The 16,862-nt window shown below is 44.5% G+C and overlaps 1 protein-coding gene across 2 annotated transcripts; it reads left to right on the top strand.

Annotated features, from left to right (window-relative positions):
- The first annotated feature begins 3,008 nt into the window (after positions 1-3,008).
- LOC119878903 (PWWP domain-containing DNA repair factor 3B-like) lies at positions 3,009-8,306 on the top strand. 2 transcript variants are annotated; one of them, XM_038589443.1, is made up of 3 exons: positions 3,009-3,234; positions 4,944-5,079; positions 5,865-8,306. In XM_038589443.1, exon 3 carries the CDS (start codon positions 6,073-6,075, stop codon positions 8,050-8,052), a length of 1,980 nt encoding a protein of 659 aa, XP_038445371.1. In that variant the 5' UTR covers positions 3,009-3,234; positions 4,944-5,079; positions 5,865-6,072; the 3' UTR covers positions 8,053-8,306. The 2 variants fall into 2 exon arrangements, with proteins under 2 accessions (XP_038445371.1, XP_038445370.1); XM_038589442.1 differs by having other exon boundaries at positions 4,944-5,124.
- The last annotated feature ends 8,556 nt before the right edge of the window (positions 8,307-16,862 follow it).

The raw sequence follows: 16,862 nt of genomic DNA, 5'->3' as shown, positions 1-16,862 counted from the left end.
GGTAGATTGGAAGATCTAATGTGACTCTGTGTAGCTAGGGATGATATTGTGCTCACTTGAGTAAGCCGACACACACATGATCTAAAGAAAACGCTCTAACAGACAAGGCCAGTCGGAGCCCACGCTCTGAGGTATCCTCTTCAGACGTAACGCTTCTCAGAACCACCGTATCCTCCGTTGCGCTCTCTGGAACTACAACTGCCACTCTTCCTGTCATGACACTCTTGCGTCAGGGCCTCAATTGTACTTTTTTTTTCGTTTTTTGATTCCCAAATGGACTCAAGTTCTTTTCATTAAAAATAGGAAGAGAGTGTTGCCTAAACGTCATGCTGGTTTTCCCTCTTTGGCTTTTAAGCTGTCTTTCCACTGGGTCTAGAAGTTTACCATGATGAGCCTAGACCTGGTGTGTGTGTGTGTGTGTCTCGTGGGTGTTGTGTGTGATGAATGTTCGAGAGGAGAGGAAGAGAGGAGAGGGAGGGGAGAGCAGGGAGCGGGACGGATATTATGCTTCGCAGGTGGCATTCAATACACCATCTGATTTTTGGAAACATTGTTGCCTATGTTCCTTCAACACATCAGCAGCCTTTCTCTGCTTGGACCGAAGTACAATATATCTTCTGTGGGTTAAATATTATACATTTTAATAATGAACATTCCTTTGATCCAAGAAAATGTAACCTCAAAGACATTTGCAATGTATTTGCATCGCTTTCTATGCAATGGTGGTACTTTTTGCTTGCCTGCTTTTTGTTCACTTCACATCCAGGATTTCATTGCATATCACCTTAGATCTTTGCAAAGTAGTTTCGGTGGCCTATGTACACGTAAATGTGTCCTCCGTTGTAAGGTTTTAAAACACTTGGAGAAATGATGTCTACCCTCAATACCCACTTCGTTCCCCCTTTCTTCCTCTCTTGCCATGAAAAACAGTTGCCATGACATTTCTGTTTATCATTCGGACTCTCTCCTTGCTTGACATGTCTTTGTATCCCAAAGATGAAGTAGACACCGTTGCTCTCAGTGATGTGTGCCTTACGGGAAAGCGTATTACTTGCGCTTCACTGGTCTCTAGATTATTCTTTTTTTTTGGGGGGGGGGAAAGGGATGAATTTTTGTACTCTGTCAGCACATGAAGGTCTGCATCAGTCCTTGTGGTGATTGCATAATGCCTCTGTTGGCTTAGATTATCGGTTTGTTTAGTCTATCACATGGGTAGAAGCACTGTGCAGGACACCCAATGCCGTTACTGACAAGCTACGATGCAGTGCGTTGTCTTGTAATGAGGGCACCTTTTTCTCCTTGTTGCACGACACAGGGAAATTAATAGGTTCTGAAATACACACTTTGTTGCCGCTCGCAGGGCTATCAGTATATGAAGTCTCGCCTGCCGGAAAAGACCAGGATGCCTTGACTTTCGCCTAAGGGCTGTGCATGATTCATCACGTTTAGAGAGGGAAGTGGAGGTCTCCTGTGGCAGGTAACAGTGACTGGAGGGGTAACAGAGAATCTCGGAAGAAGAAAATTGGCCTGCTTGATGGGAGAAACCACCTGAGTTTGCTAACGGAATGGGGACAGAAGTCACTCTATAGTTAAAATAAGGCCCTGAGGGAACCTTTGATGTTGTGTCGTCCTTTGCACAAGCACTCATGGTTTGCCTCCTATGGGCAGCCTAGAGCTCTTGCATGTGTGTGCATGCAAGGTAGTTGCTGTGGTCCTTCTTTCTAGGGGAAAATGGCGGGCGGTGGCAGAGTTGGCAATTGAATGGTAGGTGCTCTGAGTGTTGTAGGCCTGATCATTGTGAGGGTGGCAGAAGCAAGCCTAGTTTTTTCAGTTCGTTGGTAGAACTGAGGGCGGTCACGTTTTCAGTCGCGCTACTTGCCATTGGAATGTTTTTATCAAAATGTTATACAAATGGTCCACATTTCCAAATAGGTGTGACCTCCATGAGTTTATGAAACTAGTGAGCAACATAAGGGAAAGGTTTGAAGATGCAATTCCCACTCAGTTGCTCTACAAATGGAATGAGGTTAAAAACTTTGACAGGTGGAAAGTTCATGCTGGATTCATGGGGCACTGGAAAGGTGTAACAGTAGGCAAGAACGTGTTTTCTCTCTAAGTGAAATTGCGTGAAATGTGCCTTTATAGCCAAAAGGGGGAACTGCTAACTCGTCCATTCATGGAAATACATGTTTTGGGGACAGTTTAAGGTCACAAAGCCTACAGCTTAAAAGAAGCTCCAAGGTGTGCCTGGGTGTGGCTCAGTCGGTTTGGGGTCAACACTCTTGATTTCAGCTCAGGTTATGATATCAGGGTCATGAGATCGAACCCCGTGTGGGGCTCTGCATTGGGCATGGAGCCTACTTAAGATTCCATCTCCCTCTACCTATGGCCCGCCTTCCTCCTCCATCTCAGAATGAAAACCACACACACAAAAGTCCAATAAATAAGCACTGGTTTTAGGAAGGGATGAGAGGGTGTTGGGGTAAAGATGAGAGAAGTTCTGCCTCTGGGAGTGGAGGGGTGCAGGAGTCCTATCAAGGACAGTGCCCTTGTTTTGAGACAACACGTTCATAGGTTGTTTTCGTTTTGTTTGGAAGTGATCACAGCCCTCAACGGGGAAAGGAGTTAAGGAACAAAGCCTTCCAAAATCATTCTTCCAAAGTCACGGCGATTGATTGGAGAAATAAATATTCGTTGCCACCACGTTCTCTCATTCCTTAGCCAAGGAGCAAATGGACTAGAGTTAACAGCAGGACTTAAAAATTGAAGCTGGTTCATCTGAGGGTTCTATTTCTTGATGGTCTGGAATTGACCCTGAAGTTACAAATCGTGGAGTTGTTACTTCTTACGATTCCCCTTCTGTTTTATTCTATTCATTTTACTGGGCAGGCATGTTTGGTATGACTGTAAACTAGAATTGTGGATACATGTTCAGATCCAAGCCCTCCGAGAATTGGGGGTCACTTAATAGTTACTTCAGTGTCATTCAGGGTTCTATTTTTAATACTTGTTCCTGGTGTGCAGAAGAGGATCAACATTTACATGTAATTCCCTCTATCTGTCCCTCTTTCTCTCCAACTGCCACGTGTCTGTCTACACACCCACCTGGATGCACCCTTAGAGGGAAAGAAGAGAGCTGTGCTCCTGTCAGGATGAAAAAATAAGGAAATCATCTGCAACATTATGTGCCAACCCTTCAATGGAAGCTGTTTGGACAGTGGGCCAAAGCACATGGTGAGTAGGCCATGGAGGATTTTATATTTCATTAAAAACCCTTTCCTTCTGAATGCGTCTCTCAAGGGTGCATCGTTTTGGTAACCGGACAAAATGATTGCAATTGATATTTTGGTTGTCCGCTGCAAGTTACTCTCCATTAAAGTGCTTCGTAGTTGAACAGATGTACACAAACGTGAATGGGAGAGAATATTCAAATAGGTGCTATGGTTTTTAAAGCCCTTTCTATAGAAAATAGGTTTAAACAGAATTTAAAAGTGCGAGACTCATATATTTGCAGTTCGCATTCCTTCTGGGTGATCAGCTTACTGATCCTTAATGGTTTTCCTACTTTATGGTGTTAAACAGCATTTTAGATTCTCCGTGTGTAATTCCAAGATAAGGAACTGAGACGAGCTGCCCTGGAAGCAACAACATTTGCATGCATGCGTAGAGCAGAAAACATGGATTCCATGCATCAATATCAGGCATCTTGCGTCTCTAACCTCATCACTCTGAGTCTGTGTATGTATCTGTGAGTGTGTGTGTGTCTGTCTTGGGGGTCTGGTTGGAGCTCAGGTGACTCAGGCACTCCTGTTCTGTGTGAGAGACTGGCAGGTCATGCTGCAGGGAGACTGCAGTTGGTTGAGTTACCTGTTTTTCCTTCTCCTCTCTGTTCTGTGTCCTCACCCGACACCCGTGATCTAAGAGCCAGTACACTGAGTTCTGTAAAGCAGAGGACACAATACCTGCATGATCATACATTCTGGCAAGAAAAGGTTTGTGCAGGCTGGGCCCAAAGTCTGTGTCATTAGTCATCATACGTTTCATATTGTAGCTAGGAGTATGTGTGAACAAAGTCCTGCATACATGTGTTTTCTTAGGGAAATAATCTGTTGTAAATCAAAGCGTACCATTTGAAACCGATACTGGATGAACTAAAATCTGTAAGCGAACTGTGATACGTAATTGAACAGTATATGTGGAAAAGTAGAACCCATTAACAGGTATTTCCTGACGGGTCGGAAGGGGGATTGAGAGAACAACTGCATTTTCTGCATGACACACATCTAAAAGTTTGAAATGTATTTAAATGAAGTTTTTAAATGTCAGGGAAACCGCATTGCAAAAAGTGATTCACAAAACTGATGCAAAAAATCAGATTCCCACGAAACAGTGATCCCATACTGCTCTTGAGTGAAGAAATACAGTGCTAGGCATATGTGCACGCGTGTGTAGATGGCGCATTGGGAACGTGCGCTGAACGCTCACACCATCATGTTGACAGTAAGCATCTATCATGTATTGCCCCCGTGTATACCCCTCTGCATGGTTTTTCTCTTCACAATTTTACTTTAGAAACACCAACACACACTTACATAATAGACAACCGTTTTGTTGCGCGCGCACACACACACACACACACACACACACAAAACGCTGCTACTACTAAATCCTTGCATTTAAGACGGACAAAAAGGCTATTATGAAAGCTGTAGTAGTGGCCATGGTTCTGAAATAGGAGGACCAGCCTAAACTAAACAGGTTAACATGGAAATATTTTTGAAATTCAAACGAAGGAAGCAGAGAGACAGGTCTACATTCCAAATGAGATATAACTAACATTTCTGCTTCAGAATAGCCTGTATTCCAGAGCTGGGGAAGGGAAAATGATGACTCCATCCCCATTTCGTTGACTTAATTTCCCATCTGCCTTTCTGATTTTCTAGATTAACATTAGAGGTACGTACGTCCTGGGTATCTACATTTGAGGCCATTTGATCCCTGGAAGGACTGTGCACCTCAGAGGCACAGAGCAGAGGAAAGGGTCTGCCGGACAAGCAGTTGGAACGTGTGAACCAACAGGTGCCGCGAAAAGACTCACGCCTCCCTCGATCTACGTGCTGTTTTGTAAGACGTTCCTATTTTACTAAACATTTCACTTGCAGTCATTTCATGTTGACATTTGGAGTGTGGCTTATTCCGCTCCTCGCTCTACAGCCATCTCTTTCCGAAAATTTAGCTCTGGGGGCGGGGAAGGGGGGTGGGCAACAGCCTTTTGAGCCACCGTAGTGCAATGCAAAAGGGCAGGTCAAGCCAATGGCCCATGCCTGTAGCAATCCTTATGAAGGATGGCACCAGTAACCACCAGGATGATCTTCGTGAACCTCTGGATTCTAAGCTCATGCTCTTGAACCCAAGATTGGGCTGGCTGGCATTCAGGGTCTGTAGGCTGGAGATCGTCCCTGGCTTCCTTGGGTGCACAGGGTGGCATCAGCGCCCCCCAGAAAATAAGGACCGAGTGAAGCATCCCCCCAGGATGAGCCCCAGGGAGCACAAAAGGCACAAGACGGCCAATAACACAAATGAGATCTGGAAAACGACACCCGCCTCCCCACACAGATGCTCTTTAATACGGAGTGGCAACAAGCAGGGCAAGAAGTTGGGTATGGAAGGTTAAAAAACTCCTCAGGCATCTTCTGTATGTTCCCCGATACTTGCCTTGTATTTACTCCCCCTATCTGACACACAAACTCTTTATAGTTCTTTGTTTTATCTCCTTTCAATTCTCAGTGACCGATGTTCTTCTACGTTCACAAAAGTAATTTTTTCTCCTAATGGTTTTCTTCTCTTCCTTTTCCACATTCCAGTGTTCTCCTATACAGTCCGTTCCGTGACTCTGGGAGACTCAGGTGAAGAAGGAGGGTCCACACAAGCAGTAAACCCTTTGTGGCCCGAGGCCAAAAGGCGTGCTGAAGGACATTGTTTTAGGGAAGATGTGCCGTGCCTGTGTGTCTGACGGCCAGAACCCTCAACCTCTATTAGTCACCTCTTGAGAGGACACCCAAATCACAATGGATGCTGAGTATGTCCTGTGCAACTGGAAAGGACCACTTGTGGCCAGCAAGGGTTTTGTCCAGATCCGGGGTCTCACCAAGAAATAAGAGGAAAGGAGCACTTTCTCTAGAAGTTGAAATACTCTCGGTAGATGAAAAAATTAAAGTGAAAAGCACAGACGTAAAGATCCTAAACGAGTCTCAGATTGAATCCATTACCTCCTTGCTAACAGCCCAGTCGAAGGCCAGTGTCCCAGCGGGACAGGAAGTGCCTTACAGAAACGCTCTTTCAGTGGCATTGGAGATTCTGAAGGAGAGAGCAGATGTGCGCCCAGCAGGAGCATCGGATGATCCAGAGACCACTACACCGTCCCGAAGGGGACCAAGAAAGCGATCTCTTAAAGACTACCGGAAGGCCAAAGGGATCTTACTGAGGCGTCTCAGGAAACGCAGAAACCTCAAATCGCGGCTGGTGCATTCTCGGAGACAGGATGCCCCAGATGGCGGCCAATCACAGGCACACACAACCCTCACTCCCCTTCCAAGGAAAAGGCAAGCAAAGTCCTCACCAAGCTCCAGCAGGCGCCCGAACTTACCGTCACTTTCAGAAGATGGTGGTGAGAAAGAGGGCAAGGAAAAGAGGGACACCTCAAGAGTTAGGTCTTTGCATCGCATAGCCAAGGAGGCGGGTACCGGGGCTGAAGATGGAGGCATCCTTCCATCTCCGCCACCAGGTTTCAACCTCACTGTGCCCGAGGAGGCTCCGAAAGAAGAGGCACCTGACACCCACGCAAAGACCCCGGATGCCTCCTCTGAGCGCTCTGCCTCCTCCGGGAATGTTGAGGACCACGGAGAGGGTCCCTGGGAGCCAGGCATGGAAGGTGCGGCAGCCTCCTCCAGCGCCCCTAACCTGAGGCCGCGTTGTTCACTCCGTCTGGCAAACAGGAGAAGGAAGCTGCAGGTACCAGAGTTTGAGAAAGGGCTGCAGGAATCTCGACCTTCGGCCAGCTCAAAGGCTGTGAACCCCACCACTGCTATTAAGAAGGATGTCAGCCAGGAAATGGGACAACTGACCAGCACGCTTTCTCCACAGGAGCCTTGTCCCATTGAAGGAGGAATGATGGTCTGGTTTAAATTTCAAAATCACCCCTTTTGGCCAGCGGTGGTAAAGAGCGTCAGCCAAGCAGAGCAGACTGCAAGGGTGCTTTTGATTGAGGCAAACATGCACGCTGAAATGAGTGGCATTCGAGTTCCTCTTCGAAGATTAAAGCCCCTGGACTGCAAAGAGAAAGAAACACTGATGAAGAGAGCCAGGAAAATGTACGAGCAAAGTGTGAACTGGTGTTTCTCCCTGATTTCTCACTACAGAGAAGGGCTCACTTGTGGGTCTTTTGCAGGCTCCTTCCTGGACTATTATGCTGCTGACGTCAGTTACCCAGTTAGGAAAGCCATCCAGGACGGGGATCTGGAGGCTGACTTCCCAAAGGTCAATTATGCCGACCTGGAGGATTCTGAGGAGGAGACCTCCGTGGGCGGGAAGAGGCCCCGCAAGAAGATTCTCCCTGACCGGATGAGGGCTGCTCGGGACCGAGCCAACCAGAGGCTCGTGGACTTCATCGTGAAAACGAAGGGGGCCGATCACCACCTTCTGGACATTGTCAAAGGCAGGAAACAGTCCAGGTGGCTGACATCGTTTCTGAATTCCAACAGGTACACGCTCTGCGTTGAAACATACCTGGAGGATGAAGACCAGTTGGATGTCGTGGTGGGACATTTACAAGAAATCTACAAACAAATAGACAAGAAGAGGCTGACTCTGGCAAGGGACGACAAAGTGAGTTTTGTTCTGGAAGTTCTTCTGCCAGAAGCAATCATTTGTTCAATTGCTGCACTTGACGGATTAGGTTATAAGGAGGCAGAAGAAAAGTACCTACGGGGCCCACCCGTGCATTACCGAGAAAAAGAGCTGTTTGATAAAAATATCTTAAAGAAAATGCGATAGAGATCGGCACCAAGGGGCAAAGCTAATAAGTAAGCCCTCCTGTGCCCACACTGCAGCAGGGAGACCTCTCATTGCCTGTCTGTATGCAATGCGGGATCCTTCCATTCTCTATGCCATGTACATACGTTCTAGGAGTTTGAGACCCCGGGAACATGCTGGGTTCATTTTGGATCCATCTGTGGCACTTGTGCGTAGCACGGCCACCATCGTTTCTAGTTCCCAAACGCCTCGCAAACTAATTTGATAAAAAAAAATACTGCAGACAGTCGTACTTCTCTCTACTTACTTGGTTGTGTCATTGTCTACATGTTTTTTAAGCTTGCTTTGGAGAGCACTTCATATTTTAAATACGGGACGCACGATCTCTTATGACGTGAAAGAGCCCTGGTGTCAGACATGAAGCAACAATCGCTTTTAAAGTGTAAGATGGATTTTCGCAGAAACATCACATGGATTTCTCACTCTCTCTGTGACACCTCGGTGTAAATGACTGCATTCGTTCTTAGGAAAATTCCTTGAATTTGATCCTCCATGCTTATCTGTGTGGACGAAAAGCCCTGAGGGGTGATGCCAACGGCACAGATGTTTGCCATATACTGTCACTACCTTCTCATGGTTCCTGGAAAAGCTGTCTGGAACCCATAGTTAATGACTGGTCATCTGCGTGTAGTCCACATGGGAGTGAACGACATCTCAATGTGCGGTGAACATTTTGTCGGCCTGTGCGAGACTGTGACCTCTACACTTGCCTGAGATTCCACTTAGGGAAGCAGTTCTTGCTCAGTGGCTAAGTGGTTTCCTAAAACAAACAGGCTCCTAGCTGTCTTCCTGACTGATGGGATGCTTTGCATGTAGTGGCTTATTCCTCTGTGGAAGACAACTAATCAGACACACAGTTTAGCGATTTTAGACCTAGCTGGAGTCCAGGTTCACTGCTGGGAGCCCATCTAAGTGGCACACATTGTAGGAAAGCATGCACTTTGTTCCGGAACTGTGTCCCCTAAGACGCAGTCATCTATCTCAAACCAAGCCAGCGCTCTCTTTTGATTTATTCACTGGCTAGCCCTGACAGGTTCCAGCAGTAATATATGCAGGCTGGTAAGTCATTCTAGGCTGTGTGAGCAATAAATGGACCGGGATCTGGGAACCAGAAATGAGCTACAGAAAAGCCTCCATTTGGCTAACTGTGGCTGTTGTCAGGGTACAATGAAACATGTGTAACTAAAAGGTAAACCCTGAAGCCTATGAATTGTTATCTTAACTTGAAAGTGAGGATAGTAACTTTAGGAAAGTAAGAGATTTTGAGGAAAAAAAATGTTAGAAAAGCTAGTTTGCTAGCTGTGACTAAATTGTGATTTAATTGACTAAAATGTGATGTGGAAATGAGCACTATTGGTCTGACATGAACCCGAGTGCATTTCTATTCTTAGAGGGAGTCAGCTGTCACTCACAGGTCTATGTTATGTGTTCACACGGCCATGTGATTTGTGTGAATGTGTGTGTAAAATTTGCAAGAGTTAGCTGTTTTGATTCCCAATAAAACGTTGTGCCTTTCACTTTGAGCTAGTGCTTCTTCATACTTTAGATTGTACAACTACACAGTTGTGTCTAAATCCATGCACACACACACCTGTGTGTGTGTACATACTATATTGGAATTTCAGTGATTTAGTCGTCATTTTTAAAAGTTCATTATGAATTTTCTTCACATCCTAAATCAATATTCACTTTCATGCTCATTTTGCATAAGTTTAGAAGAGGGCCTTCCAAATTGTGTAAGCTTCAGGCCCAAAAGCAACTTCTTTGGATGCTGCCTGAGAGATGCCAATGACTCCTGAGGCGTTCTGCTTGGGCTAATCCACATGACATCCTCATGGTCCTGGAATGTACTTGGAAACACACCATCTCATGCTGTCTGTGGACCTTTTATACTGGAACAACACACTCTAGTTCTTCTATGAACATCGTGTCTCCTGAGCCAAATAGACCACTCAACTTCAGCCTTCTCATATGGCCATATCTGGCTCTACATTCTAATATTTTCTTCACTACCTCATCCATCCATCCATCATGCATCCACCCACCCACCCATCCATCCACCCACCCATCATCCACTCCTGGCACTGTGAGTCAGTAGATTAAGTAAGATATAGTTGAAGACTCTCTCATTTCTAAGGTGACTGTGAGGCACTACTTTGCCTTCTTAGTAAGAAATCGTTATCGGTATCATGGACTGATGGCCTATATATGAAACCAGATCCCCAGATTCCCCATGCCTGTGAAATTGCGGGTGTCCTTTGGTTTGGGGTGAAGGGTGAGGACCCTCTCCCTCTTGGGGTGTCATGTATGCCTGAGGTATCCACTGAAGAGGGCGGACATGCCTAGGACATGCATCTCTTCTACTCCACAAGGATCCCAGGTGAACCAGGATCACTTTTGGGGTGTGTAGCCGAATTGGGGGGCTGGCTGTGTAGACTCTGAGATACCTTCCAGCCTGAGCAGTTGTTAAGGGGTTCTAAGATCGCCCTAAGCTGGTTCTGTAGCATGGGCATGTGTGTGTGTGTGTGTGTGTATGTGTGTGTGTCTGAAGGGCTAGCCCAACCTGCCACCCACCCTAACCTCGTGGATTAAGGAGGCCTCCTCTCCTACGGTCACAAGGCAGAGGGTGGAACATCGGGTCCTGACTCTAACTGTTGGTTGGCAGAGCTGCATGGAGACCGCATGCACAGAATTGAGAGGTCTCCATATTTATCTGACAAAGATAATAGTGGAACCCCGAGACACACTAAGGTGATGAGCATGGAAATACTGAATACCCAGAATCCCCTGAAACCTCACCCGGGCATTAGCAACCCCCTGACCCTTGCTACTGGAGAGTAGCTTCCTTGTTCTCAGAGACGCTGCAAAGACTTCATCTAAGGTACCTACTGCACAGATGTTGCTTCACTTATTCGATATTAATCACTGATAACCTCCATTACCTCTGGAATAATAACAAGGGTAGGTGAGACTAGGTCAGAACGGCCAAAAAAAGAAAAACAGAAGTTCACTTTGGATGGGAAATGCCTTGTATTCAGAAGAAAACTGTAGGACCCGGCTGGCAGGTACTTACGTGAAGTGAGATAATACACGTGCAATGGATTTTGAGAATGCTGGACTCCCAAGAGAGAGCACAGAATATAAGTTAATATGGGGAGAGCTTATTAATGTGGGAGCACAGAACTGTGACTCGGGGTGTTATGTCCTTAAAGGGGCCAACTCAGCAGCCTCCTGTACATATTATATAAACGTGGACAACAACAGTCCACAGCAAATGACCTGGAAATACTGGAGCTTCCTAGGCAGAGAAAATTGAAGAATAGGTGAGAAGGTCCAAGGGAGTAGGATTTTAGATATGATACATAATGTGAGATCAGATGTCCTACCTCCAGGCTCTGTTTCTTCGGGGGGCAGAGAAATCCCTGCTCAAAAAAGGAATGTGCTGGTGAAGTAGTGGCACAAGCTTCGTTGAGAGGCCCAGTGCCGACTGTCCTCTGTAAACCATTGTTGGAAGCAAGATATACTGGCATGGGACTGGCAATCAATGGAGACAACAGAAAGGGAGACAGAACATGAGAGACTGCTAACTCTGGGAAACGAACTAGGGGTGATGGAAGGGGAGGTGCGTGGGGGGTGGGGGTGAATGGGTGACAGGCACTGAGGGGGCAGGCACTTGATGGGATGAGCACTGGGTGTTATTCTATATTTTGGCAATTGAACAACAATAAAAATAAATTTATAAAATTTAAAAAAATGAAAAAAAATGGAGACAACAGGATCCTCCAGATGCAGAATCCAAATGGTGGCACAAACCTATGCGGAGCAAGGTAGGCACTGTTACCATACTGGACAGCAAGGCCCCGTGTGGCCAGTCTCCTGTGACTGACCAGAATCTGCGGCGAGAGATAGTATAGAGAGTACATAATAGTGTTCCATGTTCTAGATATAGGGACAGCTGGCTGGGGTATTACTTGATGTTTCTAAGGAGAAAAAAAATGAGAACTGGCAAGCAGAAAGCTGATGTTAGCAGCTCCAGTGGAAAAATCCGGTCCCCCACCAAGTGTCCAGTTCTAAGTCAGCCCACGGGCCCAGGGCCCTGTGAGGAAAGTGGAGGTCAGAAAACACTGGCCAAGCCTTTCCCAAAAACTTGTGTCTATTTACGAAGGTAAGGTAAATGAGCACTGTGGTAAGGACCATACCTGCATTTAAAAAAAAAAAGAATATTGAATATGACTCCTTTACTTATAAAGGAACGTATGAAGTCTAGATAATAATGGAGTTCTGCCTCATTTCACGTGACAGGAAACCAAAGTTTCTGTGGATCATCCAAGTTTTGTTTATTTCTCTCCAGACTCTCCGTATACAGTTGGCAGTAATGTACTTGGTAGGTGGTAGGACCTTCATGTTAGCACAAGTAGCATTACATGGAAAGACACACATGGAAGCCTATGAAGCTGATATGTCCTTACAATATAAGAAAATAAAAGCAATAGTATAGTAGGAAAGGAGAGAAGAGTCAGGTTACAAAAATCAGAAATGTCCCCACTAAGATCAGGAAGTGGGGACATTACTATCAGCCTTGCAGAGATTAAAAAAAAAAAAAAAAAGATTGCAAGGGAATTCCATGGACAATTGTACTCCAAAATTTAGGCAAGTTTGGTGAAAAGGTCAATTTCCTAGAAACACACAATATAACAAAACAGACTCATTAGAAAATAGAAATTCTCCATAGACCCATGAAAAAAGTAAAGAGAGTGAATCCATCCAGAAGAACTTAGAACAAAGAAAAGCTCAAGACTTGTTGGCTTCGCTGGTGAATTCTACCAAATGCCTAAAGAATTATACCCTGTTGGTGGGAATGCAAGCTGGTGCAGCCGCTCTGGAAATCAGTATGGAGGTTCCTCAAGAAGTTAGAAATAGAGCCACCCTATGAGACAGCAATTTCACTAGTAGGTATTTACCCCAAGTGTACAAAGGGAATGATCTGGAGGGGCACAAGCACCCCATTGTCTACAGCAGCACTGTCCACAATATCCAAACTATGGAAAGAAACAAGATACCCATTGATAAATGAATGGATAAGGAACTTGTGGTATACACACACACACACACACACACACACACACACACACACATTATGCACACACAGAGGGAGACAAAGCATGAGAGACTCTTAACTTTAGGAAACAAACTCAGAGTCACTGGAGGAGAGGTGGGGCGTTGGGAAATTAGGTGGTGGACATGAAGAAGGACACGTGATATGAAAACCGGCTGTTATAGGTAACTGATGAGTTACCTCTGAAACTACCTCTAACTAACTCTACCTCTGAAACTAATGATGTTGGCTAACTGAATGTAAATTTTTTAAAAAGGAAAAAGCATTATAAATCCTTCTATAAGCCTTCCCAACAAATACAAGGAGGGGGGAGCGAGTTCCGAAATCATTCTATGAGGCCAACACTACCCTGATAGCAAACGGAGACTAAGACACTACAAGAAAAGTGCAGACCAATACACCTTACAAGTATAAATGCAAAAACTTAAAACGTATACTAGGAAACCAAACCCAGCAGCTTTCTTGATTAAAAAGAATTTTAATTAAAAGGATTATACATCATGGCAAAGTGGGATTAATCCACAATTATAAAGGTGGTGCAACGTATGAAAATCAACATGATATGCCACATTAATAAAATGAAAGGAACAAACCACACGATTACCACAAAATGATGCAGAAAATGCATGTGACAAAATCCAGTACACTCTCAGGATGAAAAGCATTCAGAAAACTAGGATTAGAAGGGAACTTCCTCGACTTGAAATTGGGCATTTATGAAGAACGCACAGCTACTATCCTATTCCATGGTAAAAGAATTGAAGCATCCCCCTAAGACCACGGACAAGTCAAAATGTTCACTCCTGCCACTTCTATTCAACATTGTACTTCACATTCTAGGCGGAGAAATCGGTCAAGGTAAAGAAGCAAAACGCACCAATTGTGGAAAACAAAGAAAACTATTTGCAGATGACAGAATCTTAGATATCAAAAAATCCTAAGAAATCCACTACAAAAGCTACTAGAGCTAATACTTGAATTCAGCACACAAAATCCAGTTGTGTGTCCATCAGTATACTAGCAGTGAACATCCTGAAAAGGAAACTAAGAGGGGTGCTGCGTGACTCAGTTGGTAAAGCAGCTGACTCTTGATCTCAGGTACTCAGTTCAAGCCCCACAATTTGTGTGCTGCCTACTTTACAAAAACGGGAAACTAAAAAAATAATTCCATTTACAAAAGCATCAAGACGTATAAAGTACTTAGAAATAAATTTAGCTGAGGAGATGCAAGGGTCCTACACTGAAGACTACAAAATATTGTTGAAACAAGGCAAAGAAGACCTAAATAAATGAAAAGACACATTGTGTTCATGGATCAGAAGATGTCCTATTGTTAAAGTGGCAACACTCTCCCAATTTATCTACTGTGTCAGTGTGATTCCTATCAAAATTCCAATGCCCTATTTGTAGAAGCAGAAAATGCAATCCTCAAATTCATATAGAAGTGCAAAGGACTCTGAACACCAGAACAAACTTGAGAACAAAAAGCAAAGTTGGAAGACTCACATTTCCTGATATCAAACTTACTACAAAGCTGCAGGAATTAAGACAGTGTGGTATTGTCACAAGGCTAGACATATAGACCAGCAGACTAGAATTGAGGGCCCGCAAATGAACCCATACACACATGGCCCTTGATCTTCAACAAGGGTGCTAAGACCATCTGGTGGGAAAAGGACAGTCTTTTCAAGAAGTGGTGCTGGGACAACTGGGGATGCACATGCAAAAAGAAGGAAGCTAGGCCCTTCTGTTAGAACGCACACAAAAATCAACTCAAAATGGACCAAAGACTTAGCTATAAACACTAAAACTATAAAATCTTGAAAGAAAACACGGGGGTAAATCTTCATGACCTTGGGTTTGGCAATAGTTTCTTAGATATAGCACCAAACGCACAAGCAGTGAAAGAAAACTAAATACATACATTGGACTTCATTAAAATTTTAGCATGAAGGGACACTTGCACAAGAGTGAAAAGACAACGTGTAGCATGGGAGGAAATATTTTCAAATCATGTATCTGACAAGGGTCTAATATCTAGAATACAAAATGAACTCTCACGACTCAACAACAAAAGGACAACCACATTTTAATATGGACAAAAGGCTTGAACATAGACATTTCTCCAAAGAAGAGAAGATCCACAAACAGCCAACAAGCACATGAACAGATGCTCAACACCATTAGTCCTTAAGGAAACGAAAATCAAAACTGCAATGAGACATCACTTCACACCCTCTAAGAATGCTGTAACTTTTTTAAAAGGAAAATAATTTCTTGAAATAAATTTTCTGCACTCTTCCCTTCTCCTTCTGGGATCCCTATATTACAAATGTGGTTCTGCTTGATGATGTGACTGACTTCCTTCCACCCACTCTCAGTTTTTATTCTTCATTTTTCTTTCTGCTGTTCGGCTTGGTTGCTTTCCATTACCCTGTCTTCCAGATTGCCAGTCCGTTCCTCTGCATCCCAGGTATTGAATTCTTCATCTCGGACAGGTTCCTTTTTGTATTCCGTCCATCTTTTTAGAAAAGATCTTATTAATTTATGAGAGAGACAGAGAGATAGAGACAGAGAGACAGACATAGGCAGAGGGAGAAGCAGGCTCCCTTTGGGGAGCCCGATGCGGGACTCCATCCCAGGCCCCTGGGATCACGCCCTGAGCCTAAGGGAGATGCCCAACCACTGAGCCACCCAGGCGTCCCTCTTTCCTCCAACTTTATTGAAGGTCTCACTGCAACAACGTGGATGGATCTAGAGGGTATAATGCTAAGTGAGGTAAGTCAGATAAAGACAGATACCATATGATTTCACTTATATGTGGAATTTTAAAACCAAAGCAGATTAACAAAGTGAGAAAAAAAAGAGAGACAAAGCAGACTCTTAAATACAGAGAGCAAAGTGGTCGTTGCCAGAGGGGAGGCATGGAAGGGAGACAGGTGAAACAGATAAAAGGGACTAAGAGTACACTCATCGATTGCAAAGAGTAATGTATAGAATTACAGAATGATCATATGGTACACCTGAAACTAATATAACATTGTATGCTCACTTTTAAAAAATATGAAGGATTGACTTACATAAACCACATCTTCGTTATCCATTCATCTTGCGATGGACAACGAGGCTTCTTCCACAGTTTGGCTATTGTGGACATTGCTGCTATAAACAGCAGGGTGCAGGTGTCCCGGCGTTTCATTGCATCTGTATCTTTGGGGTAAATCCCCGGCAGTGCAATTGCTGGGTCGTAGGGCAAATCTATTTTTAACTCTTTGAGGAACCTCCACACAGTTTTCCAGAGTAGCTGCACCAGTTCACATTCCCACCAACAGTGCAGGAGGTTTCCTCTTTCTCCACATCCCCTCGAACATTTGTGGGTTCCTGTTTGTTAATGTTCCCCATTCTCACTGGTGTGAGGTGCTATCTCATTGTGGTTTTGATTTGAATTTCCCTGATGGCAAGCGATGCGGAGCATTTCCTCATGTGCTTGTTGGCCATGTCTATGTCTTCCTCTGTGAGATTTCTGTTCGTGTCTTTTGCCCATTTCATGATTGGATTGTTTGTTTCTTTGGTGTTGAGTTTAATAAGTTCTTTATAGATCTTGGAAACTAGTCCTTTATGAGATTGGTCATTTGCAAATATCTTCTCCCATTCT

The sequence above is a fragment of the Canis lupus genome, unplaced genomic scaffold (assembly GCF_011100685.1).
Source record: "Canis lupus familiaris isolate Mischka breed German Shepherd unplaced genomic scaffold, alternate assembly UU_Cfam_GSD_1.0 chrUn_S2047H2246, whole genome shotgun sequence".
In the NCBI taxonomy this organism is placed as follows: domain Eukaryota; kingdom Metazoa; phylum Chordata; class Mammalia; order Carnivora; family Canidae; genus Canis; species Canis lupus.
The sequence above is the reverse complement of the archived record's forward strand: the minus strand, read 5'-3'. Positions and strand labels throughout refer to the sequence as shown.

Coding starts and splice junctions, on each gene's coding strand:
- LOC119878903 (XM_038589443.1), top strand. CDS start 6,073: ATGCTGAGTATGTCCTGTGCAACTGGAAAGGACCACTTGTGGCCAGCA.